At 37.1% G+C, this 26,722-nt stretch overlaps 1 protein-coding gene across 2 annotated transcripts in view; it reads left to right on the forward strand.

Annotated features, from left to right (window-relative positions):
* The window catches only part of PTPRO (protein tyrosine phosphatase receptor type O), a 274,904-nt gene that overhangs the window by 161,463 nt on the left and 86,719 nt on the right, over nt 1-26,722 (forward strand). For both annotated transcript variants that reach the window (XM_064377705.1, XM_064377707.1), the window contains exons 3-7: nt 9,063-9,221; nt 12,010-12,162; nt 14,149-14,592; nt 16,423-16,584; nt 21,196-21,392. In XM_064377705.1, coding sequence (XP_064233775.1) covers nt 9,063-9,221; nt 12,010-12,162; nt 14,149-14,592; nt 16,423-16,584; nt 21,196-21,392 — 1,115 coding nt within the window. The remainder of the gene's footprint in view (nt 1-9,062; nt 9,222-12,009; nt 12,163-14,148; nt 14,593-16,422; nt 16,585-21,195; nt 21,393-26,722) is intronic.

Consider the following 26,722-nt stretch of genomic DNA (forward strand, 5'->3'; position numbering starts at 1 on the left):
ATGAGCAGCATTTGGTGACATTTGGGTTTCAGCTTCCACTTTCATTAAAAAAAGGAATTAAAGTACATGACGACTAAGATATTTTGAGCTCTGAAACTAACGTTATTTGTCAGTTAATGATGTGTTTTTTCCATCTTTATTTTTCTAACTGAAAGCTTTTTAAACAAGTTTAGAAAACAATTGTAGTAGCTGCTCACAGAGTTGACACATTTCTCTTGAGAATAAAAGAGTACCTTTGTAGCAGTCACTTATTGTGTGTTAGATGCTCGTCTTGATGAAATCAGTGATGACAAAGCAATTGGTCTCAGGGCAGTCCTTTGATATTTTGCTATAGTTGTTCTGAGTCTGTCACTCTTAAAGAAAGCTGAAAAACATGACAAAGAATAAATTTGGCACAGCAGAGTCATTTGGCCAACTCAAAAGAGTTTCACAGCCCTTAGGGTCTAACATCTCATTAATATTTAATTGATTGAGAACCTTCAGTATATTGCATGCACTTCAGAGGGAGGAGGTAGTTTCTCAGCAGGTAAAAGGATAACTGGAATCAGTTGCTTAGAAATTGAGGAAATGTCACATACACACAGCTGTGTCACGTGTCAGTGAAGTTCTACAGATAGTAGCTGTACACATTAAAGAATACACATGGAGACACTCTACAAATACAATATTCTATACAGATCTATTCTAAATAAAAATAATTCATGAGTTTTTATTTTAGTTATCAGGTACATTCTCTGTGCCATCTCCTAGGTACCAAAGAAATAAAGATAAATGAGCCAGGCGTGGTGGCTCACGCCTGTAATCCAAGCACTTTGGAGGCCAAGGTGGGTGGATCACCTGAGGTCGGGAGTTCAAGACCAGCCTGACCAACATGGTGAGACCCCATCTTTAAAAAAAAGAAAAGAAAAGAAAAGAAAAGAAATAAAGATAAATGAAAATACTCATAATCAAAGATGTTATACTCTAGTGGAAGAAACAAATAAAAACCATTACAAAAAATATGATAACTGCTATTGTAACCAGAAAGGGGACCAATACAGACTCCAAAAGAGGGTTCTTGGATCTTAAGCAAGAAAGAATTCAGGGCGAGTGCACGGTGCAAAGCAAAAGCAAGTTCATTAAGAAAGTGAAGGAATAAAAGAATGGCTATTCCATAGGCAGAGCAGCCCCAAGGACTGCTGGTTGCCCATTTTTATGGTTATTCTTGATTACATGCTAAACAAGGGGGTGGATTATTCATGAGTTTTCCCCAAAAAGGAGGACAATTCCTGGAACTCAGGGTTCCTGCCCCATTTAAACCATATAGGGTAACTTCCTGACGCTGCCATGGCATTTGTAAATTATCATGGTACTGGTGGGTGTCTCTTAGCATGCTAATGTATTATAATTAGTGTATAATGAGACAGTGAGAACAACCAGAAGTCACCCTCATAGCCATCTTGGTTTTGGTGGGATTTGGCTGGCTTCTTTACCACAACCAGATTCATCAGCAAGGTCTAGCCCACTAGGTCTCAGCCTTATTTTATCCAGTCCCTATTCAAGATGGAGTTTCCTTGATTCAAACACCTCTGATGCTGTGAAAGAATTATGTAAAAGAAATTGCCTTGTCTTCCTAGGGAACGCTGGGAAGGCAGCACAGAAGAAACAATCATTGAAAAACGAAGGAAAATTTGCTGAAAGAATAATGAATGGAAAGTGTTACAGAGTCAAATAGAATTGTACATGCAAATAATGGAGGCATACATAGCATGGCACACTTGGTGACTGCAGGGAGTTAAGATGGCAACCGTTAGCTGTTCCAGAAAATAACAAGAAACATGCCTAGAAATGTTGGGAAGAACTTCAAGTACCTTGCAAAGGAATTTAGACCTTAACCTGTAAGTGATAGGAAGAAATTATATAATAGGATTTGAATGAGGAAAGCTCTCTCATAGCAAAGCTGCAAGCCAAGAGATCCTGAATCCTGCATTGGAATGGAAAAATTATCAAGCAAGTATTTGGGGTAGTAGTTCGAAGCATTAGCTTTAGCATCAAAGCAATCTGAAACTGTATGTTTAGCCTTGGCAGATGATTGCTTTCTCTAAATCTTAGTTTTCAAATCTGTAATTTATTCTAGGGGTTAGCAAGCTTTTTCTATGATGGCTTAGATAATAAGCGTGTTATGCTTTGAGGGCCACAGAGTCTATATTGCAACTATACAACTCTGCTGTTGCAACACAACAGTAGCCATAGATGGTACATAAACAAATAATCATGACTGTATTATAATTAAACTTTATTTATAGACACCAAAATTTGATTTTTATATAATTTGCATGTGCTATGAAATACTATTCTTCTTTTGTTTATGTCCAGCATCTAAAAATGTAAAAGCCTTTCTTAGCTCCAAAGTCATACAAAAACAGGTGACAGGGCAGATTTGGCTTTGTGGACTATAGTTTGCTCACTTGATCTGTTGTATCATTATAATATGTAATATTGGATAATTATAGAACCTACTTGGTGGGGGGCATTCTAAAATAACATGAACTCCTTAACAAAGTGTGTAGCATGCAGTGTAGGATCAATTGATGTAAGTATCAACGGCATTAAATAGAAAGTTATTCAAGGTGTCAGGAGCAAAGGCGATTGAGACAGATTGAGCAGAGAAGTATCAGTGAGATGGAGGTGACTGGTTTAAGACAAAGATTCTGACTACAGCAGGAATATCAAGTAGCTTACAGACATTGAAATTTTGAGCAGAAACGAATAAAAAAATTAAGATGAGAATGGAGGCAGGGAGAATAATTTAGAAAGCTGTTGAAATGCCCCAGGAAAGAAATGATGAGGACTTGAACTAAGGTACTGGTGTGATGATCACCACCTCACCTGAACATGGGTAGCTGCTGCTGCCAGACATACCTCACTGGCCTGATTTGAGGTGCCAGGTCAGGTCTCAAATCTAAACACCAAACAGCAGCTCTGGCCTCAGTCCGGTCCTTTTTCCCTGTGCATGCCATCAGAAGTGAGGGTCTAATCCCAGATCTTCTCCCTCAAGAAAACTATGCCAGAAGAGACACATTCTTCAGTTGGTCACGTCAGAGGTTACTGAACATGAACGCAATTGCTTCTTTAGTTTTCAATCCAGCTAAACAGAGCAACCCCAGAAAGAAGCAACTCTTAGCAGTTAGCATGTAATAACTAATACAGAGCTACTTTTGTTTTCTTTAAACAGTATGTGCTCCATCCACATTTGCTTTTATTTCTTTGTCTCTTCTCTGAGATAATTGCATCCAGAACTTTCAAAACTTTCCTATTCATGATCTGTCTTGAATGATTCAAAGATAATTAAGGGGCATAAAATATTCTGCAGTTTCAACATGAGTTTTCATTATATGAGACACCTAATGAAGGAAAAAATAATCATACTAAATGTCATTTTTTTAAATAAAGAAAAAACTTATGCTAGGATTTCTGGTCAAAATAATGCAGTACATTCTTCTTGTCATCCACTTTTGCTCCTACCACAAAGCAAAAAGAAAACCAGAAGCACATTGACAGACCCAAAAACACAATAGTTCTCTAAGAACCAGAAACAAGATAAAAACTCAAAATGGGGAAATGGGCTGAAGTAATGGGCCCTCTGTGCTCTGGGTCTGGATAAGACACTACTGAGTCTGGGCTGCAGTATAGTAGGAAGGACTGAAATGCTCCACTCTAGACAAGGTACAGAGCCAGGCTCTCTGCTTAAGGCAAACATTCTTCCTGTTTGAGAAAAAACAATACATATATGAAAGTCTGAGGATGCATTGGACACATACTCATCTTACTACCAAGATCCAAGTCTAGTTACTTTCTAAGTCAGTGAATGAATTTGTGATAACCACTATATCATCCACAATATTAAGAATGCCAAAATAATGTCATACGCCTTTCTGTATAGACTAGGTGCTTTGGTAGGCTGAGAGGATGCAATGGCTTAATTCTTTCAAAAGTAAGGCATAATAAAAGAGAAATGGGGGAATGGAAAAGCATAAAATGAGCCCAGAGCCTGTGTCTCAAAACACACGAAGAACTTGTGCTAAAAAGGATAGATATCAAAACAACTATAACAGTTCAGATTGTATTTCAAATAGCAATTTAGCAAAAATTTAATTATGTTTTTAATGGTCAAGGACATAAATGTAAAAACCACCACCATTTTTTAAAACCAGGGAATTAATGAAAAAAAAATTGGCAGAAATAGTGCAGTGCTGTGCCTACAGTTCCATCTACTCAGGAGGCTGAGGCAGGCAGATCCCTTGATTCCAGGTTCAGATTGAGCCTGGACAATGTGATGAGACCCTATCTCAAAAAAAAAAATTGCAGAAATAAAATAAAAACATATAGAATAAACATTAATAAATTAAAGCTTTTATAAATGAAAACATATAATCATTTAAATTAATTTAAAATTTAATTCATCAAACTAGGTAAAATTAACTTTATTTATTAAATTTAAAGTTTTCTAATTGAAAAGCTTCAGTAGATGAGACAAATTCTGTAATGATAACAGTTATAAAGAGCTAGTAAATTAGAAGATGATGCCATGCAATTTGCCCCATAATATAACACAGTGCAGCAATTCACGGGCATGGAAGTGGGAGAGGCTCTAACTAAGAAAATATAAGAGTTAAAGAAAAAGAATGGAGGGAATGGTGGGTACAATATTTGGAGAGACGATTATGAGAATTTCTAAGACTTGAAAAATGACGTGAATTCACAGAATGACAGAGCATTCCAACTAAGTACCTAATAGAGAAATTCAAAACTAAAACCATGCCTAAATATATAATGGTATATTATTATTATCATCATTGTTATATATCATCAGGTTATTAAGGCTAAATGAAAATAAATAAGCTTAAAAGGTACAAGAGAAAAAAACACAAAGTATCTACAAAGGAATGACTACTCTACTGACAGAAGTCTTCCCTTCTGCAGTAACTGATGAAAGAAAACAAAAAAAATCTTTGAAGTACTGATGAAAATACATGTCTACCTAGAATTTTATAACCAGATACATCAAGGATAAACCACATTAAGAATAAAGATAAAATAAAGAAAACCTCTAATATGCAAAGCCTAGAGAACCTAATACCCATAGCTCTAAGTTAAAGAATTGTTGATAGATACATTTCAGCAAGAAAAAAAGTAAATCCAGAAGGAAAGTTGAAGACATAATTGTTAAAAAAATGACAATGGGAATATGGTATATGACAAAGATTATGTTACAAATTAGCAGGAAAAGACTGAAAAAGAACCCCAAAACTTGTGAAAGGATTTAACAATTCTAAGAAAAGGAAAGCTGATTAGCCAAAAAACAAAAGACAAAATAATTAATCTCCTCCCTGAGCAGGAAATTAAAATAAAGAGACAAAATTTCACACACCTCAGAGTGACAAAAACTTAAAAGACTGATGATATCAGCAAATGTTGGAAAATAATAAGGAGGAAGAGGAACTATCACACACTGCTAATAGATATGTAAATTGCCCTAATCCAGTTAGAAAACTTTCTGAGAATATCTGATACAGATGATGTATAGACCCTACTATCCAGGATTTGCAACCTAAGGAGACATGCCACAAACATTTATTGCAGCATTATTTGTAAGAGTGAATGATTAAAAGCAACCAATCTACTAAAAAAATAACAGATAAATTGTGTAGGTTGTGTAGTTGCAAAATGGACACTAAAATAAAGTTTCTAGATGTTCTTGTAGCAACAGTGATAAATCTAAAACAATGTTAGGCAGCACAAGCAAGCTGCAGGACAGTTATAATTTACATAATATTTTAAAACGTGAAACAGTGTTGGATGCTTACAAATATAAAAGTTAAAAAAAATGCATGAGAAGATAAACACCAGATTCAAAGTAATAATTTACTTCTGGTTATGGTTGGAAAAGAATAGGGTTTGGGTAAGTTATGTGGGGGAATTTCAACTACATTTTCTAATTATTTATTTGAAAAATTAAAACATCTGTAGACAAAGTAATGAACAAAGATATAAATGATTCACTTTTTTCCAGTAACTCCATTTCTATGTCCAGTCCAGGCTGGTCCTAAGACAAGAAAGGGAAGTACAATGGAGTGACTGACAGGGCAAGGACTATCGACTTAGATTAGGATTTAACCTTGTCATCACTGAAATGCCTGTTAGTAACTATAGCTCTGGTTTATACCACAGCACTTAATTTCTAAAAAGAAAGATAATGAGGGAAGTCACTGGAGAGATAGTACAATATTTTTAGACTATACATTTTTAGTTCTTCTAAAAACAGTAGTTCTTGGATTGAATACTCCTCAGTAATGCTTAGACATCAACAGGATTTACAGCTAACCTGGGTCATTTACACTGAAGCTGAGAGAAACATATAAAACAAACATGTAAGCAGGCACTTTAGACATTCTCTTAAAGTTTAAGTGGCTTGTTGCAAAAGAAAAAAAAATCAGAAAATAAGATATCTGTCCTCTAATCCTCCAGTATGTCTTGAATTTCAAAGTTTGATAGTGGCTTTGATGTACAGACTTCATGCCTCAGGGCATGAAATATTGAGTGTCCTTCTAACTTCTCTTTTCGGTAGAAGAAACCCTGATGAGGATGTGAAACAGGACTGCAGCAGTGGATGAGTTACTGCTCCGTGGCTGCGTTTTCTATTTCCTTTCATTTTAGTTCTCTTAGGGCCAGCGTCAATAGCTGGATCTGGTTGACTCTATAGGTTAGTAAATCAGGTTGGGTTGAAAGAAAGAACTTCAAGCAGTTTGAAACTTATTTGGGAGTTTTGATCTCAAAACTGAGTCTTCAAGGGTTGGTTGATTGGTTGATTGGTTGGTTGGTTGGTTGGTTGGTTGGTTGACACGGCACATAAGTGGGTCAGTGAGTTCATTCTGAAACATTACCTTTATGTAGGAAGACTAGGGATGAGACAAAGAGAAAATTCAAACTTTTTAACCAGAGACTATAGTACTTAGTCTACAGTGACATGATCACAAAATATATTGGAATCTGAAGGCCTTCCTAATTTTTTATAGATGTGGGCTTGGTTTTTCAGAAAATTTCAGGAAAAATCAAAGCATTAAAATGTAGCTTCAATTATTTCTGGGTCTCTTAAAGTCAAAAGAAAAGATAGATTAAGACCCTGAGCAACAAAATAAAATATATTCAGCTACAGATTGAGACATATTGGATATTCAATAGTTACTTATTAAATGAACTAAGTCAAATTTGGAGTTGTCATGTTATTAAAATTGAAATTTTTTAAATGTAAAGTTTAAACTAAGAACATTTCATTAGGTCAGGCTATAGATGATGTCCAAGAATCCTCTCAATCAATTCTAAAACTTTGAATCAAAAACTTTTTTTTCTGTCAACCTAAAATAGTCAAAAAGGTCAGAATATCATTTAAAGAGAGTTTTTTCAAGCACAAAGTGTGAGGCTGGACCACATGGAAACACCAACTCCAGAAGCATGCAGTCAGTCTCTGAAGCAGTGAAATTAGGATTTCATTTCTATAGGCAGAGACAGAGAAGTTTTTATCAGGATTACAAAAAATTATTCATACAAGGTTGACACATGGTTACAGAAATTTCATTGGTTATAAGCAGTGTTTCTTTTTTGGGAAGGGTACATTTAACATTTCTTTACACAGAGTCTAATAGTTATTTTTGGGTTTTCTGTCATCCGACCTAAGCAATGCAGGACAACAAAGATGGGAAGTTAATCTACAACAAGGGTCATTAATTAAGAAACCAGGAGGTTTTTGTCCCTAACATCATCTAATTCCCTCTAATCATTATACAGAACAAGAAAAATAAAGTGAGTTAACCTATAATTTGAGAACAGAAGTTATAACTATATGTGACTCAGATCCCAGTCACATCTTTCTCAAGGCTTATAGTGATTTTGAAGTTTCAACAGCTTTTACATTATACTTATTTTCATATTTCTTTTCTTTTTGTTTTTTTTTTGTTGTTGTTGTTGGTTTGTTTGTTTGAGATGGAGTTTTGCTCTTGTTGCCCAGGCTGGAATGCAATGGTGGGATTTTGGCTCACCGCAACCTCTGCCTCCTGGGTTAAAGTGATTTTTCTACCTCAGCCTCCGGAGTAGCTGGGACGACAGGCATGCACCACCGCGCCTGGCTAATTTTGTATTGTTAGTAGAAACGGGGTTTCACCATGTCGGTCAGGCTGGTCTTGAACTCTTGACCTCAGGTTATCCACCCACCTTGGCCTCCCAAAGTGCTGGGATTACAGGTGACCCCAAACCAAATTAACATATATTCTTAATAAAATTAATAAAGCACAAGTAAAATCTGTTTAATAACAAGAATTTTGCAAAAAGGTGGGATGGGGAGGAGATATACATATCGATCGTGGATTTTAAACAATGAGTATTTTTAAAGTTTTCCAGCGAATGAGCTACTCAAGCAAAATAGGAATGTTTCTTTAAACTTTTATAGAAAGAGTGGCTTGATAAACACCACATAATATATTTTTTACAACATTGAACCGTTTGAAATTTTATACTTAATATAGAAAAAATAAGTGCTATGTTCACATGAAGAAATAAATAATCATATAACTATCATTGGTCTGAGCCAAAATTTATTTCCTGTTACTGGTCTATTACTAACGTAAAATTTCCTTTGCATGAGAAAAAGAAAAATAAACTAGGAATCCGGAGATACAGACTGCCATGTACTTGTTGAATTACCTCAGACAAATAATTTAGTCTGTGAATTATCATTACATTTATCTGTGGGATGGAGATATTAATATTTGCTCTTCCTAGATCTCAGTATCGTTGAAAAAGGAAAAATAAATGTGGAAGTTCTTCAAAAAGCAGAAAGCACCATATAAAATGTACTTTATTAATTGCTGCTAAGAACATTCAATTCATGAATACTGAACAGTTTAGTGCTCACAGAGAGTGAAAATATGTGTTAATTTCTGGTATGCGTAATCCTTGGTTCATGCAAGTATTGATATCAGCCTTTCTCTTCTTTCTTTTCCCTTTCTCCATTTACTTCACTTCTGTAGAACCTCTACCTGTAACCAGTGTTTCAATATATGACTATAAACCTTCTCCTGAAACAGGAGTCCTATTTGAAATTCATTACCCAGAAAAATATAATGTTTTCACAAGAGTGAACATTAGCTACTGGGAAGGTAAAGACTTCCGGACAATGCTATATAAAGGTAAGCGGCAAAAGGAAGTTTGAATCACTGACGACTATCACTTTTTACAAAGCTTCTCCCAAATGATGTTCTCTCTTACTCTAAAGAGGTTTTATAATTCACTATCTGACCTATAAATGAACCATTAAAAATAGTTATTGATTTATGAAAATCGTGTTATGAGGAGGCCTAGACTCTGGTTCATTACTTGAGAGCCGTGTGTCATGTGCACAGCATGAGAAATACTCAAATTATTATCACTTACATATTACTATTCCCTAAGGCAGCATGCCTGGTGCAGGAAATAAATTTAGGCTTAAGTTTAGAAGCACAAGTAACCATTTCCTTCTGGGCATGATACATGGGCATTTCTGGGACTGGGAAGCCGGAGTGGTGCTTTTCGCAAAGTTTCACTTGGAGATGATCCAACATCCTCAAATGCAAAAGACAATCCTTTTTAGTTACTGTGTATATATTTATCGGTATGACCAGGTAAATGAATACATTAGTATACAAAAATTAGTTTTGCTGTTTTACTGGCTTTATGAGAACCTTGTGGGGAGGGGAGAGAAAAGAGGCCAGGAGAACTAATACTGCAAATTAGTCAAAGGAACGAAATCAACTTCTCTGGATAGAAGGGGCGAGAGGGAGAGGGAAGAAACGGCATTCAGCTTCATTGGGAGTGAAACCCAGAGAAGGAACTTGAATACACTCAGGATACATCAGTTGGGGGTGGGAGGCAGGTAATGGTATCAGAATTGGCTGACTGTAACTGGAAACGTGTATTGGTGGGAGGAGAAAGAGTACTGAAGCACATAGAGCATGACATCCAGAAAAATGTCACTTTGACTTGCTGCTTTTACACACTCATTTCTTCCATGGATTTATTTTTTTAATGAGACCTATTTAAAATATATGCAGTGGGGCTGGAGTGGTGGCTCACGCCTATAATCCCAGCACTTTGGGAGGCCGAGGCAGGCAGATCACTTGAGTTCAGGAGTTTAAGACCAGCCTGGCCAACATAATGAAACACTGTCTCTACTAAAACATACCAAAAAAACTAGCTGGGCGTTGTGGCGGGTGCCTTAATCCCAGCTATTCAGGAGGTTGAGACAGTAGAATCATTTAAACCCAGAAGACAGAGGTTGCAGTGAGCCAAGATCGCACTACTGCGCTCCAGCCTGGGTGACAGAGCAAGGCTCCCTCTCAGAATGAATGAATGAATTAATTAATTAAATATATGCAGTGAATTTAGTTTTTTTAACTTTGAAAAAAATAAACATAAATTCCACAAATTATTACATTCTTTATTTACAATGAAAACAGATTACCTGCAAATTCATAAATGGAAAGTTATTTATTTATAGATCATATGCAAATACATTTATGAATGATTAAAAAGCAATTGCTGAAACTTTTGTTAACAACTATGAATTTAAAAAGAGTTAATATACCCTCATTCTTAAGTCAACTAATTTTCAAGCAATTTTTAGATTTCAATTCAATAAGTGATACTTTTTTATTTCTCTCGTTTCTTTTGAGTTGGACTAGTTTTTTTTTTTTTCACCTTTTTTTTTTATTGCATTTTAGGTTTTGGGGTACATGTGAAAAACATGCAAGGTTATTGCATAGGTGCATACGTGGCAGTATGATTTGCTGCCTCCCTCCCCTTCACCTATATCTGGCATTTCTCCGCATGCTATCCCTCCCCAACTCCCCACCCCCCCGCTGTCCCCCCCTCCCCCCCAACAGACCCCCGTGTATAGTGCTCCCCTCCCTGTGTCCATGTGTTCTCCTTGTTCAACACCCACATATGAGTGAGAACATGTGGTGTTTGATTTTGTGTTCTTGTGTCAGTTTGCTGAGAATGATGTTTTCCAGGTTCATCCATGTCCCTCGTTTTTAATGGCTGCATAATATTCCATGGTGTATATGTGCCACATTTTTCCTGAGTTGGACTAGTTTTTTAAGTTTATTGTTATTCTCTTTAAAGTTTTCTAAGCAGAATTCAAATTTTTATTTTTTCTATTTTTGGGCAGGTTCTGTCTACAAACTGGCAAATACACCAGTTTTAAATTAGACTAGTTTTTCTAAATGAAAACTTTTCTTGTAAATTGCTTTTTTTTTTAGGCCAGAAGGTGGCAAAATACCTTGAATTTTTATCTTAGAGTAAATGGCCAGTGTAGGCCAGTCGCGGTGGCTCACGCCTATAATCCCAACACTTTGGGAGGCCTAAGAGAGTGGATCACCTGAGGTCAGGAGTTTGAGACCAGTTTGACCAACATGGAGAAACCTCATCTCTACTAAAAATACAAAATTAGCCAGGCATGGTGGCACCTGCCTATAATCCGAGCTACTCGGGAGGCTGAGGCAGGAGAATTGCTTGAACCCGGGAGGCAGAGGTTACAGTGAGCTGAGATCACACCATTGCACTCCAGCCTGGGCAACAAAAGCAAAACTCCATCCCCCACCAAAAAAAATAGTAAATGGCCAGTGTAAACTTAATCTCTACAATTTCTTTCTATTATCTCCTTCACTTAATACATACCTGAAAAGTTCCTACCATAAAAAGTTAATTCCAACTGTGTCCGATCTCCTTAGGAATTTTAACAGAAAAAGCCCTTCAGTATTGAGTCTAAATATTTGAAGTTTCATCTCTAGCCTTCTACTAACTTTTTATTACTGACCATACCAGGAGTTGAAAGAAATATTATTTTAGGAATGTTTAACCATAATTGTTTCAAACTTTCCAGAAGTGTGTGACATTTAGAAGACCATATTTTTCATGTAGTTGACTTTCTCTTCACAGATTTCTTTAAGGGAAAAACAGTATTTAATCACTGGCTGCCAGGAATCTGTTATAGTAATATCACCTTTCAGCTGGTATCTGAAGCAACTTTTAATAAAAGTACCCTTGTTGAGTACAGTGGTGTCAGTCATGAACCCAAACAGCACAGAACTGGTAAGTCTCCTGAAGAATCAAATGTAGTGAAAAACTAATTCAATTATATTTTGCTGTAAATTTATTTTTTATCCTAAGAAATATTCTGATCCAGACCAAAGAAAGAAAATATATATGTTTAATAACCTAAAATAATTTTCTATCAATGTAAAAAGAACTGGCCAAAATAATAAGAAAAATCTAAAATATGTCAATGCACTCATAGATTTGTAATATTTGAATAAAAAGCTACATGATATTACCAAAGGTTATAATTAAGTAACTTACCTGGATCTAGTAGACATCAGTTATTGCTGACAATTGGCCCTGTGGCAGAAAAAGAGAGAGAAGACATTCTAGTACAGATTATCAGATTATTAAAGGAAAATATTTAAATTCAAATGTATCTAAAACTTGCAGTGTTTAATTTTTGTAGCATCACTAATATGAAGCACTATTGTAGGATGGATGGATGGATGGGTAGATGGATAAATGGACGGGTGGATGGAAGAATGGATGGATGAAAGAATGAATGGATAAAATAAGCATTATTTACAAAGTACCCATCACCAATATAAGCAACACTGTATGTGCCTAATGTGCCTGAGTACTCAATAAGAATGCTGGAGAGGCTGTTCTTGTGAGCCTCAGGAAGGGGTTATGATAGATTACTTCTAAAGTCTTGACAGTTTGAAATTCTAAGCTGTCATAATTCTTACTCATTAGTCTAAGACCAGGAAACTATTTCAGCTAAATCACGAATTCACCTAATGTCAACATTTAAGATTCTATTTGTGTTTGTCATTATTCCAAGTAAGTAGTAAAAACATTAATTGAGTACATTCTACTTGGAAGTTGTTCTAAATATTGAGAGATGAAGATAAGACTGATGAGACAGGGTCTTTGTCCTCAAAAAATGGTACAAGTACTACACAAATGGCTGTCATACAGGCAGAATGAGATAAATATTGTAAAAGAGGTACAAAGTTATTTAACAACACACAGAAAGGAGAGATACATTTTATTGGAAGCTCATGGGGCCAGGCACAGTGGCTTATGCCTGTAATCCCTACACTTTGGGAGGCCGAGGTGGGTGGATCACCTGAGATGAGGAGTTCAAGACCAGCCTGGCCAATATGGTGAAACTCTGTCTCTACTAAAAATACAAAAATTGGCTGGGCGTGCTGGAAGGAGTCTATAATCCCAGCTACTTGGGACGTTGAGGCAGGAGAATCACTTGAACCCAGGAGGCAGAGGTTGCAGTGAGCCGAGACCATGCCATTGCACTCCAGCCTGGGCAACAAGAGCAAAACTTCACCTCAAAAAAAAAAAAAAGGAAGTTCATGAAAGAGATGATAGTTTAACTGCTAATGAAGGACAAGTAGAAATTGTTATAGGCCAAGACTATGCAGTGTGTCTTCATAATTTTCCCCCATAAGTAAAGTGTGCTTTCATAATTTATAAACTCGTTTTGTGCTCAAATGTCTCATTTTAGAGAGGTGGGGAGTGAAGCCATATTTTTAACATGCATGTTAACATCTCTAGGGGTAACACGTGTATGCAACTCTTCTAGGTGCAACTGTGTCACATAAAGTATTTCCATCTTGATAGCTGTGAATACACTATACTTGTTTTTTCTTTTTGTAATAAAAATCGAGGAACAGAGATTCATTTTTTCTAAATGAGATTATAATAAACTGAAAAATATTTACATACTCTGCTTTTAAAAGTGGTTAAATTACCACTTCAGCAAGCATAATATTGCAAGTTAATATATTTGAAGTGTGACTAGTGATATATTAATAGGTACACATCATCCACAAAATTTTAGAAGTATGTATATGGAAAAAGACACAGTTTATCTTAATGTAAATTTGTCTACATATTAGAAATAAAATTAAATTCCATTTTAAAAAATCTGCTTGTGTACCTTACTCATTAAGAGATTAAGTATTCACTATAATTGAACTAAAAATTACTTGAAAATGAAAATTCTCTCTCTTACAGCCCCTTATCCACCTCAAAATATTTCTGTTCGTATCGTAAACTTGAACAAAAACAACTGGGAAGAACAGAGTGGCAATTTCCCAGAGGAATCCTTCATGAGATCACAAGATGCAACAGGAAAAGAAAAACTCTTCCATTTTACAGAAGAAACCCCTGAAATTCCCTCCGGCAACAATTCTTCCGGTTGGCCTGATTTTAATAGCAGTGACTATGAAACTACATCTCAGCCCTATTGGTGGGACAGTGCATCTGCAACTCCTGAAAGTGAAGATGAATTTGTCAGTGTACTTCCCATGGAATACGAAAATAACAGTACGCTCAGTGAGACAGAGAAGTCAACATCAAGCTCTTTCTCCTTTTTCCCTGTGCAAATGATATTGACCTGGTTACCACCCAAACCACCCACTGCTTTTGATGGGTTCCATATCCATATTGAACGAGAAGGTAAAGCAGTAGGAAATCAGAGGAAATAGAACTGATACAAAGGAAGGGAAATTGAAATGTTTTAAAATATGAGTTTAGAAAGACTGATCATGGACAGTTAATGTCCAAAGAATAATGGTAAAGGAAGGGAAGAATTTAGTTGGGTATCCAATGCAGACTGAGAGCAGAAAACCCAAATGAATAGACTGGATAAGAATCAGAAGGTTTAAGTGATTCACAAGTTGTAAGTACTGCCAACTGTATACATTTTACGGCTCAACATTTCACATGCCTCAGAACAACAAGGAAAATATCATCTCTGGAAATATTTTGAATTAAAGATCTAACTATCCCAGAAAGTTACAGCATATCCTAAAGAAATTTTCTGTTTTCTCATATGCAAATTTCTGAAACATGGCATCAAAGTAATACTGATGAAAACATTACTACTTCCTCAAGAGCATGAGGCTTGTGTCCTGCTAACCAGCCTCTCTTGTTCCCTTTAGGGTGTGCCCCTCTGGAACCAGAACCACAGTTTACCAAAGAGAAGCTGATAGTAAAACGGAAAATACCCAGCAACTGACATTTCCATATAGCTACTATAGCATCTGAGATTCATTCCTTTTATTTTAGCCCAGTAACTTAGGAAAGTAGAGCCGTGACTTTCAACAAGTCTGGGTCATGACTCCCATCTCAATAGTTGTTTGGTAGATTTTTATGGTTATTTGATGTTTGTTTAGTTTTTACAGCAATATACTTCATTTTCCATTTTCCAGTCTAGTAGTTTGGGTTGCAGAGGTTATAATTTATAAAAATTTGAAGTTACAATGATAGCCTTATTTTTAGAATAAGACTTTAAGGCCTATGTAGTCTCATATACTGGCATACTGTATACTCCTATTTTCCTTAATAAAATGAGATACAAAATCTGTGGATTCTTCTACAAAAGGTGATAAAGCATTCCACCATACCCAAATATGACATAAAATGAAAATTCTTAATTATTTGAGTCAAAAGTCATTTTCCTGGAATTGCCTGTATTTTTTTGTTTCCCTAGTATATTTTATTTCTCCATTCCTAAATATATTCCTACAGCAAATAGAATCTTGTAATTACAAAAATATTTAACTGCCTCTTCTCTTGAAAGTTCTATCATGTTTTTATCTGACTACAGCGTCTTCTTTTGAAGACCGTTGTAGTCACAACCGCTGATAATGACTTCAAATGAAGTAATAAGCTGCAGAAGATGGGTTGACTGTGACGCAATGTGAAATATTTCTTTCTTTAAGAAGTTCTGAAAGCAAATGGATGAAGGAAAAATATTACTATTATTATTATTTCTTATTTTACCTTAAGTTCTGCGATACATCAGAAACTATATCTTAAAAAGTTAGATACAAAATGGTTGAGATATATTTTAAATATATGTTAAAGCATTTCTGGATGGTTAATGCTGCCATGAAGAACTTACAAGATATTTGATGCTGGTTATTTTTTAGCCCTTACATCATGATGAGAAAGTCAACAACTGTTATCTTTTCCTGACTATCTGCTTCTATTTTGTACACATAATTTTGTTAGGTAGGAGTACATAAAGATATACTGTGTATACCCATTCCTAGTTTTATTGAGTTAAACGCCATATTTTAGTTTTGTTATATGGAGGATTGTAAAAATATTGAACTCTTATTCATTATGCTTTAATAGTACCTTTAGTTTAGAGGTGTAATTGAACTTGACAAAAGTAGGGAACATCTAAAATACCTATTTGTTACATTAATTGACTTGTCTATACCCAGGGCCTTTCCAGGTGTCAATTCATATATCTTCTCTTTTTTATATATGATTTAGAGAACTTTACTGAATATTTGACAGTGGATGAAGAAGCACATGAATTTGTTGCAGAACTGAAGGAACCTGGGAAATATAAGTTATCTGTGACAACCTTTAGTTCCTCAGGATCTTGTGAAACTCGAAAAAGTCAGTCAGCAAAGTCACTCAGCTTTTATATCAGTAAGTAACAAAGAGATCATTTGACACTTACTGGGGAGGTAGAATAATGGAACTGGTGAGATGAATGATGCTCAGATGTCAATTATCACAAACCTTAGGGATGCTGAGAAGTCTTCCAGGTCAGGAAAGGCTGAGATCCACAAGCTTTGGATAGAAGAGAAAATACATGCATGTGTAATAGTAGCAATCCTATCCATGGGTTTAACTTGAGGATTTTTTTACTATTGTGATAATTGAACATTTATTAAACTGACCTTCCACATTAGCCATAACAAACTCTCCAAGGATGTGGACATACAGTTTGGAAAATGTGACATTTGTTGGAGGTCATAATGAAATGATATAATAGAACTGTGAAAAATCTCATTAGAGTATTGAGCCTGTGGGGCTCAAAAGAAAGACAAAGATTCAAGTGTGGCTACACCCAGATAGTCTCCATAAAATTGGTGGAAAAAAATCATAACTGGAGCATCCTAAAAGTCCCAATGTCAAGTCCTAGGGTGGCCTTTACTGATTCCATAAGGGTAACAGCACAGCAAAAGCTAGGCTCTGAAGGCTGCACAGACAGTGCCTGCCTCTATAATATGTTTAGCTAAACTGATTAAGTTTACCGAAGTATAGAGGTCAAAAATCAGTAACCTACCCTATCAGGTGTTATATGTGCCTCTAATCAGCAGAAAGAAAAACCAGAAGGCAAAGAATCCCTCAGAAAAGGATAACCATCGCATATCCTCCTGCCATCTGGAAAGGAAAAATACCACCTTTCATTGAAGGATGGATGAGAGCAGAAGAGGAGCTCAGTTTATGTAGCAGCTTAAAAATGTTGAAAATGTCCCATATAATATTTTTACTTAACAGAAAAACAAAAATGTCACCTCTGGCAAAAGAAAGGCCTGAAAGATTTATTAGATGCATAGAAAAGGTATTCCGCATTGCCTTGTGTGTCCTTCAAGTGTGAGAGACCTTGGACATGTGATTACTTAAGAAACAGAACAAAGTTGAGTATTTTGTTCTTCCCGTAAGATTAAAAATGCCTCACTGACTAAATGGACACTTTTTTCACCAGTACCGATTCATTGCAAGTGTGAACAGCCTCCATGAAAACTCCCGCAACAATTCTGGTCTTTCTAACTTTTCTCTTCTCTGAATTTCTATTCTGTCTCATGGTACACAGCACAAAACACAGAACTTATTAGTGTGTGGTATTTTTCTAGATTTATTTTACATACATCTTGCTTCTCATGTCAAATTATAAAATCGTAGGCTGGAGTTATGCTGTTTGAGTATTTATTCATTCTTTTGTACATTCAAGAAATATTTATGGCACCACTTGTATCTTTTATGCACTCTGCTCTAAGAGTATCCAAAGTGACTAGTGCCACTGAGAATATGTTGGAATTGCTCAAAACTGTGATTACTTTAAAAAGATGCATCTTAATATTTATCTAGAAAAATACAGGCTCCCAGAAGTTGTGTTTTCTCTCTGTTGCTAAAAGAATGACTTTATTTATTATTATTATTATTATTTTTGAGACGGAGTTTCGCTCTTGTTACCCAGGCAGGAGTGCAATGGCGTGATCTCGGCTCACTGCAACCTCCGCCTCCTGGGTTCAGGCAATTCTCCTGCCTCAGCCTCCTGAGTAGCTGGGATTACAGGCACGCACCACCATGTCCAGCTAATTTTTTGTATTTTTAGTAGAGACGGGGTTTCACCATGTTGACCAGGATGGTCTCGATCTCTTGACCTCGTGATCCACCCGCCTCGGCCTCCCAAAGTGCTGGGATTACAGGCTTGAGCCACCGCACCCGGCCAAGAATTACTTTTTAAGTGCTTAGTATATTCTGTTCTGTGGTAATGAGCTATTCAGATGTACTGTGTATACTTCTGTGGTTTAAAAAATGGATACCGCAGATATAAATACTTATATCTAACTGGGTAAGTGAGCAACAAATTAGGGTGGCTTGCTTTGGTTCATCATAATGTAGTCACAGACTAGCTAAAGTATATTTGCAGCCCATTTTTCCTGACCAATAGCCTTATGAAGGAAACATTTTTATTATCCCCATTTTTCACATTTAAAAAAAACTTAATTGCAGACATTTCAGTGACTTTCCCAAGTATCAAAATTAAGATTAGAACTCAGAAATATTTGATAACAAAATCCATTTTCATGTAGCCTTCAATGACCTATTTCCTTGGGTTGATTATCAGGTCAGTCATAAGGTAAAACTATTAAATAAGTGAATGTGTTTGCTTCCTCCATCTTCCCCTTCTGTGTCCCCACTACACCAGTAGTCTTCAGAATAGTAGTAACACTTCATGTTTATATAGTTCTCTAGCACATATTACCTCATTTGATCCCAACAACAACCTTATGAGGTAAATAATCAGACTGTCACAAAGCACTGACTCAGGAGACAGGAGGTCTGGGTTCGGTCACAAGCACTTACTAGCTCTGTGACTTCAGACAGCTCATTTATATCTGTGATGTGACAGTTTCCTCATCAGCAAATGTATTAGTCCATTTTCACACTGCTATAAAGAACTACTTCAGATTGAGTAATTTATAAAGGAAAGAGGTTTCATTGAATCACAGTTCTGCATGGCCAGGGAGGCCTCAGGAAACTTACAAACATGGCTGAAGGCGAAGGGGATGCAAGCACCTTCTTCACAGGGTGGCAGGACAGAGAGAGAGAGCAAGAGAAACTGCCACTTTTAAACCATCAGATCTCATGAGAACTCCCTCATTATCTTGAGAACAGCATGGGGGAAACCGCCTGCATGATCCAATTACTTCTCATCAGGTCTCTCCCTCCACAAGTGGGGATTACAATTCGAGATGAGATTTGGGTGGGGACACAGAGCCAAACCATATCAGCAAAATAAGGCAGTGGGTCTCTAACATTCTGTTAATACTAAGATTCCGTGGTTTATCCATTTAACAGATGCAATGACCGAGATTCAGAGAAGTTAACTCATTTGTCCAAAGCTGCACCACTAATAAAGACAAAACCAAATTTTGGTACAATTATTCCATCTCCAAATTTTCACTATTTTGTAGTGCTTCAGGAAGTCTCATGCAGGGTTGAGAGCATGGATTTTGGAATCAGACTTCCTGTGTGTGAATCCTAGCTCTACTTACCCTATCTCTGCCTCAGTTTTCTCATCTGAAAAGTGAGATTTAATAACAGTACTTATCTCATCTGATTGTTGTAAAAGTTAAAGGGGTTGGGCACAGTGGCTCACATCTGGAACCCCAGCACTTTGGGAGGCTGAGGTGGGTGGAACACCTGAGGTCAGGAGTTCAAGACTGGTCTGACCAATGTGGTGAAACCCTCTCTCTACTAAAAATGCAAATATTACTCCAACGTGGTTGTGGGCACCTGTAATCCCAGCTACTCGGGAGGCTAAGGCAGGAGAATCACTTGAACTCAGGAGGCAGAGGTTGCAGTGAGTCGAGATCACTCCACTACACTCCAGCCTGGGCAACAGAGTGAGACTCCATCTCAAAATTAATTGATTAATTAATTAAAAGAATAAAATATGTAACACATATAAACTTAAAGCAGTTTATATGCTGGAAAGGAGTTATATGTGAGCGCCCATGTTTTAAGCTCAACCACTACTGTGATGTCCTGGACGTCTTCCCAAGAGAACTAAAGTAGCATCCCATGTCTGTGGTGTTGCTGACCTGCCAGGAACAAATATATAAATACGTAATGAGTTCCATATCTCTTTACTATAATTAATACCATTGTTTGTCATCATTTCCCCTGCATCATTTATACCAAATCTTAGTCTGTCCTTCCCAGTAGAGCCACTTGCTTCTTTTCCTCTCCTGGGTTTCAGCCTAGGAATACAGCATTAAATTAAGGAGCTGAGAAATGCATCCTAAGCAAATGAAAGGAAGTTTCACATTTGCATTTCAGCAGGGAATTTCTGCAGATAATAATCACCTTAACATGTCTTAAGTCCTTACTAGGTGTCCGGCACTGTGTTAAGAACCACTTTAGGCACATAAGAGAACAAAGCTAAGGCTGCGCATCTCTCTGGAGATATTTTATGGTAAGGATCCTGTTGTGTCCCTCAAATCATCACCAGCTTCTTTAATGGAGCCAGCCTGTTGATCTTTTCTTCTCCAATACAGTCACAGCCTGCCTTTTTGTTCTCACTGTTGCCAAATTCAAATGTTTTCACAGGATAGTAAGTAGAGGCTGATTTGAATCTCAAAGTAATTATTTCTAGAGACCAAAGATCCTAGTAGCAAAGGAATTATAAACCCTGATGAAATGCCGCACTGCCATGATCACTCTTTGTTAAAAAGAAGTAAATTTTCTCTAGTGAAGAATTTACCGGAAAACTCTCACATTGAAGTGGTGCTTCCATTTCTGCTGTTATTGCTGAGGCTGCTGTTTAGATCAAGGTGAGGTCAAGGAGTAGAGGATTGCAGATGGGTAGAGGACCTGAAGAGTTGCCAGTCTGACCAGGAATCTTACACTGAATCTCTTTGTAAGGGCAAAAAGTAAACAACATGATTTTTTAAACCAGGATCTTTTATCTCAATCAGTGCAGTGTGCAGCCTCCCCTGTGTTCCAATTTGAAATGTGCAGGTCCTTCAGGAGAGTGGATCGAAGAACTGACTGAGAAGCCCCAGCACGTGAGCGTCCACGTTTTAAGCTCAACCACTGCTTTGATGTCCTGGACATCTTCCCAAGAGAACTACAACAGCACCATCGTGTCTGTGGTGTCGCTGACCTGCCAGAAACAAAAGGAGAGCCAGAGGCTTGAAAAGCAGTACTGCACTCAGGTAAAGGAGAGGAAACGAGGATGGGCTCACCAGTCCCACCTAAGAATAGTCCTACAGGGCAATGCCAAGGAGGCACTTGCAGGAAGCCAGCTGAGCTCTCCCAGGATGGGTGTGTTGTATGAGTGTTACCAAGAGCCAGAGGGGACAGAAACGAGTGGGAATGGCTTTTCGATTGCACTGTAATCTCCCTTGCTCTTCATAGGAGGGTCATGTTCTTTTCTCTTTCGTTCCTCATTCAAGGAAATTTGCTAAGCACCTATGATGTGCCAGGTACTAAGATAGATGTTAGAAAATTTTAAACATCCTGCTCTTGCAGAGCTGATAATCTAGTGAGAACAATAGATAAGTGAACATATAATGACTGCACTGTATAGAATAAGGCCTCAGCTTAAAATGAATGATGAGAGTCCAGAGGAGTTCACAGGAAGAAGGAGCTGAGCATGAGTAACATGGATAAAGGGGAAAGGGGACTTGGAAACTGGTTGGAAAAAAACGTCCCAGGGAAGGAGACAACCAAGCAGAGGATTGGAGGGTTTTGTGTTTGTTTGTTTTTACTTTTTTTGCATTTTTTAAATTTTCATTTTGACTATAAAAGTAACGCATTCTTGCTGAAATAAAAAACTTAAAAATGTAAAGAATATAAAGTAAAAAACTACCTCCTCACGAGTCACAACTGAGAAGAGCTTTGAAGAATATATGAGTCAGCTGTGCACAGAGGAGAGCGAGGAGCAGGCAGAGGCAGCATGCAACTCAGTAGTCCTGTGAGTGGCTAGCAGAAGGAATGCACATGCCAGATCAATCCCCAGTGATACCGTGCAACTTGAGCCCAGAGTTGACCTTGCTTTCAGATGCCCTGAGAATCTGGGGTCCAGTCCTATTTTTCTAAAATCTGGCCTTATGTTTTTAAAAGGTCAGATTTGGTGGTTCTTGGTGTCTTACAAACACATTTTCTTCCCTAAAGGCAAAAATTAATTATCAATTCACGTGGAGTATGTTGGATATGTGATGCACAGAAAAGATGTTTGCTATATGAGAGCTATTTGGGATGTTTCCATTCCTCTCAGGAAAATTAATCATTTAATGAAATTCAAACAATGAGAAATTGCAAATTGATAAGATGAATTTAGAAATCGTGTTGTTTGGAGCACTAGAAAGCCATAGAATGCTGAGATAAGCCTTTACTTGAGAATGAGGAGCCCCTAGAGTTGAATTAAATGAAGGAATAAATATGCTAAATGGATTAACTAGTAATCACAGTTCATTGTATAACTTATTAGCTTCCTTTCCTGAGCATTCCCAAGATGACTGACTCATTACATTGACAGAAAAACGTGTTTTCCCCTACAGACCTTGACCTAGAACTCAACTGCTTCAAGGTACCTTTCTCCCCGTGCCCTACCTAATGTACACATTACATATCTTTCACATAAGGAGACAAAGGCTAAAGGTAGAGGTAGATACCGTAAATTATCAATGATCCAGAAAAGACTAGTCCAAATGTACGTTTACAGTATCGTCTCAAAATGCAAATAGCAAAACAGAACATGAAATGTCCTATTCAGGATTATAAGCAAGAAGACTAATATTTAAAGGGGAGTGGAGGAATGAGACCACCATGCTAGATATCATTTCAGTTACCCCAAGAACTTTCTGAGATTTGTATTAATATCTTACCACCATAGTCCATTATGCCACTACACACACACACACACACACACACACACACACACACACACACACAGACACACACACAAATATCCATTGCCTCACCACACACATACATGCACACACTTTTCAGATGAGGATGTATAAGTTCAAAAAGTCTCAAGAACCAGAGTAGAATCATGTGGTCATTAATCAAAGAAAACTGTCAGATGTTCTCAACAGGATGGATCAAACTTGGTCTTTGGGCTTATTTCCTAAAGGAACCATTAAACAGAACAAAATATAGTATTTCTTAAGTTCTATTCATATATTCAATGGTACCATGATTGTATTAAATAGAAAGTTCAAAATGTGGCTCCTGTTAAAGAAAAAACTAATTAATGGTACTTGTTAATGCATGGTAAGGAAGACCTTTTTCAGGACCATTGTGTTAGGTATACGGACCACTGCAATGGGGTCTTGCAGTGGTGGTGAGAGATTGGGCTCAACTCCAAATACAGCCATGAGCAAGCAGTAATGTATAGCCAAGAAGCAGTGTAGGGGAATCAGCAGATGGACAACTACTTAGAGGAAACAGCAGGGGTAAGGAGGGTTCTAGCCAAATCTGCCTAACAGGATTCTTGCTGAAGACAGGCCAAGGTGATCAGACATCACCTCGGAGATGATGGGGGATGAGGAACCCGATTGGATATCAAGGATAATCAGATAGCAAGTATGGGAGTTCTGGCTAAACAGACTCAGCAGCAATGCAATGTTCTTTGCTAAAACTGGATTTTTACAAGGAAGTGCACAGATGGGCTTAGAAGAAGCTTCAGAAGCCTAACTAAAATTTGTGCAAGCAAAGAATTTTTGTCACTCTAAAATAAACACTCTAAAGCCAAGTACTTATTACTAACTAATCATAAACTTTTGCTATTTCATAATCTCACTCTCTCTTCTTTGCCTCTACCACTAACTGTACTATAGGACCATTGTTTTATATATTACCTTGGTGATCTGTGAGATGTGCTGTTATTGCTACTACTCTGTCCCATGACTCCACCAATTTCTGTGTGACTGTGTGCGAGGTGGGTCCTATGGACCCTGTGTGAGGTGCTAGAGATAAGGGTAAATTAGATTTGCACCCTGATTTTATGAAGTTTAGAGTTTGCACCTTCCATATGGTACATTGTACACATTCATTTGAATTTGCCCTCATTTTGTGTGTGTGTGTGTGTGTGTGTGATCTTTGGGTTGCTTCATGCATGAGTTTGTATGGAAATGTTCTGGGTAGTTTTGTGATGTATCCTTTCTAACAATCATTGTAGTGCTATTTATTAATAAACACTTGTTGGACACAAAAGCATTCCTCAATCTGTATTACATAAAGAACTCAGATAATTTTGCAAAGTAAATAGACTCTCAGTGGTCTGTTCAGAGGCTCACACACAATCATAAATTTCAGAATCAGGAAGCCTCATATAATATACATGCGTATTTATTTTTATATGTGATCTGCTTTTGTCCATGAATGCTTTCTGACAACTTATAGAAATGTATAATAACTAAATAATAAAATTGAACAGAAAGACAAATCGATCTTTTAGGTTCACGAATAAGGAAATGGTAACATTGAGGACAAACATTTAAGAAACTTCCCCAAAGTCACACAACTGGTTAGTGTTAGAACAGAAACTAGGATGAAAATGATCTGACCTCCCAACCAATACTATTTCTGTTGGATTGCATGTGCTATTTAAGGAGAGGTTTAGCTTCACCATGTATCATGAGGGAGTCCAGAGCACAGACTCCAGAGTCAAACAGACTTGGGTTTCAGACCTGATTTCAACAGTTTCCAGCTATGAGACCCTGATCAATCTTCTTCATCTCTGTAAGTTTTAGTATCTTCATCTATAACATAGGGAGAAGCATATCCTACCTTACGGGTTGTAATAAAGATTAAAAAGACTTGATGCTTAATGCAGTGTCTGGAACATAGTAATATTAAGTGTGCAAAAGAGTGTTAGCTTTTATTATTATACAGACCTAGCTGGATGCTTTTTGAATCAAGGGAGGGAGATGGAGAGATTCTAGAGATTCTCCATAGAATAACCTGCCTAATTGTAATAAATGTGTAGAAAAGCACCAATGGAAAGAAGATCACATGAAATGTAAATAAGACAATCTCAGACTCAAAGGAACCTACGTTATCATCTAGTTCAATCCTATAATTTAAGAGTCTATCATATACAAGTGCGGTGGCTCACGCCCATAACCCCAGCACTTTGGGAAGCTAAGCCGGGCTGATCACTTGAGCTCAGAAGTTCAAGACCAGCCTGGGTAACATAGCAAAACCCTGTCTCTACAAAAAAAAAAAAAAAAAAAAAATGTCTATCATATGCTTACTTTGACTAGCCATGATCCCTACTACATTTTTCTCCTTATTCCTTTAGCTGAGGGGGAATAGAACTGGTATCCAATTGGAGAGACATTGGACTCAACTAAATTCTCAGGAATGAAGATTAAAACAGTCAGGAAAAATACTGGGATGCTAAATGAGTGGAAATAAAGGAGGAGTGAGTGTGAAATTATTTTGTAAAAAATAAAGCACATTACTTAATATGCAAAATGCAGGGACATTTCCCTTTTCTTCCTCTAACACACACCCAAGGAGGTCCAGACTAAATAAAAAGGCATAGAGAAACATAGAACTGTAAATATAGGTTAGCAGCTCAGTAAATATTCAGAAATTAAGGAGGACAAGAATTAGTATTTATAATTTATCACCAAGTCAGGTAATCTGTAATAAAATCACCCTCTTGTCATTTTTTAAGTAATATGATATATATGCTCGTAGCTATGCCCATAGCTGCTTATTTGTTAAAGTATAATATCCATAGGATAAATTTATTATAATGGATTTTTTTTTTTTTGAGACAGAGTCTTGCTCTGTCACCAGGCTGGAGTGCAGTGGCACAATCTGAGCTCACTGCAACCTCCGCCTCCCAGGTTCAAATGATTCTCCTGCCTCAGGCTCCCAAGTAGCTGGGACTACAGGCGTGTGCCACCACACCCAGCTAATGTTTGTAATTTTACTAGAGATGGGGTTTCACCATGTTGGCTAGGATTGTCTTGATCTCTTGACCTCGTGATCCACCCACCTTAGCCTTCCAAAGTGCTGGGATTACAGGCATAAGCCCCCGTGCCCAGCTATAATGGCATATTTAAATAGCTATGATTTTAGGTAGTAATTTGAATAGTTAGAATCAACTATTACCTAAAATACTATCAAAAGAAAGGAACCTTAATGTCACCCTGAAACAATCTATATTCCTTATGTCCTTTATTATTTTAAACATTCTAAATAAGCAAGATGGGTAATTAATGAGCTAAGTCAGCATTTATATTTATGGTCAGATGTCTACAATGTGTTAAGTTTAAATGGATCAATTTTTGGGGGGGTGGTAGTTTTGAGATGGAGTCTTGCTCTGTCACCCAGGCTGGAGTGCAGTGGCGTGATCCTGGCTCATTGCAACCTGCACCTCCCAGGTTCAAGCCATTCTCCTGTCTCCATCTCTCGAGTAGCTGGGACTACAGAAGTGAGCCATCACTCCCAGCTAATTTTTGTATTTTTAGTAGAGACAGGGTTTCACCATGTTGGCCAGGCTTGTCTCGAACTCCTGACC

The sequence above is a fragment of the Aotus nancymaae genome, unplaced genomic scaffold (genome assembly GCF_030222135.1).
Source record: "Aotus nancymaae isolate 86718 unplaced genomic scaffold, 86718_ANA_hifiasm-v0.15.2.pri h1tg000016l, whole genome shotgun sequence".
NCBI lineage: Eukaryota > Metazoa > Chordata > Mammalia > Primates > Aotidae > Aotus > Aotus nancymaae.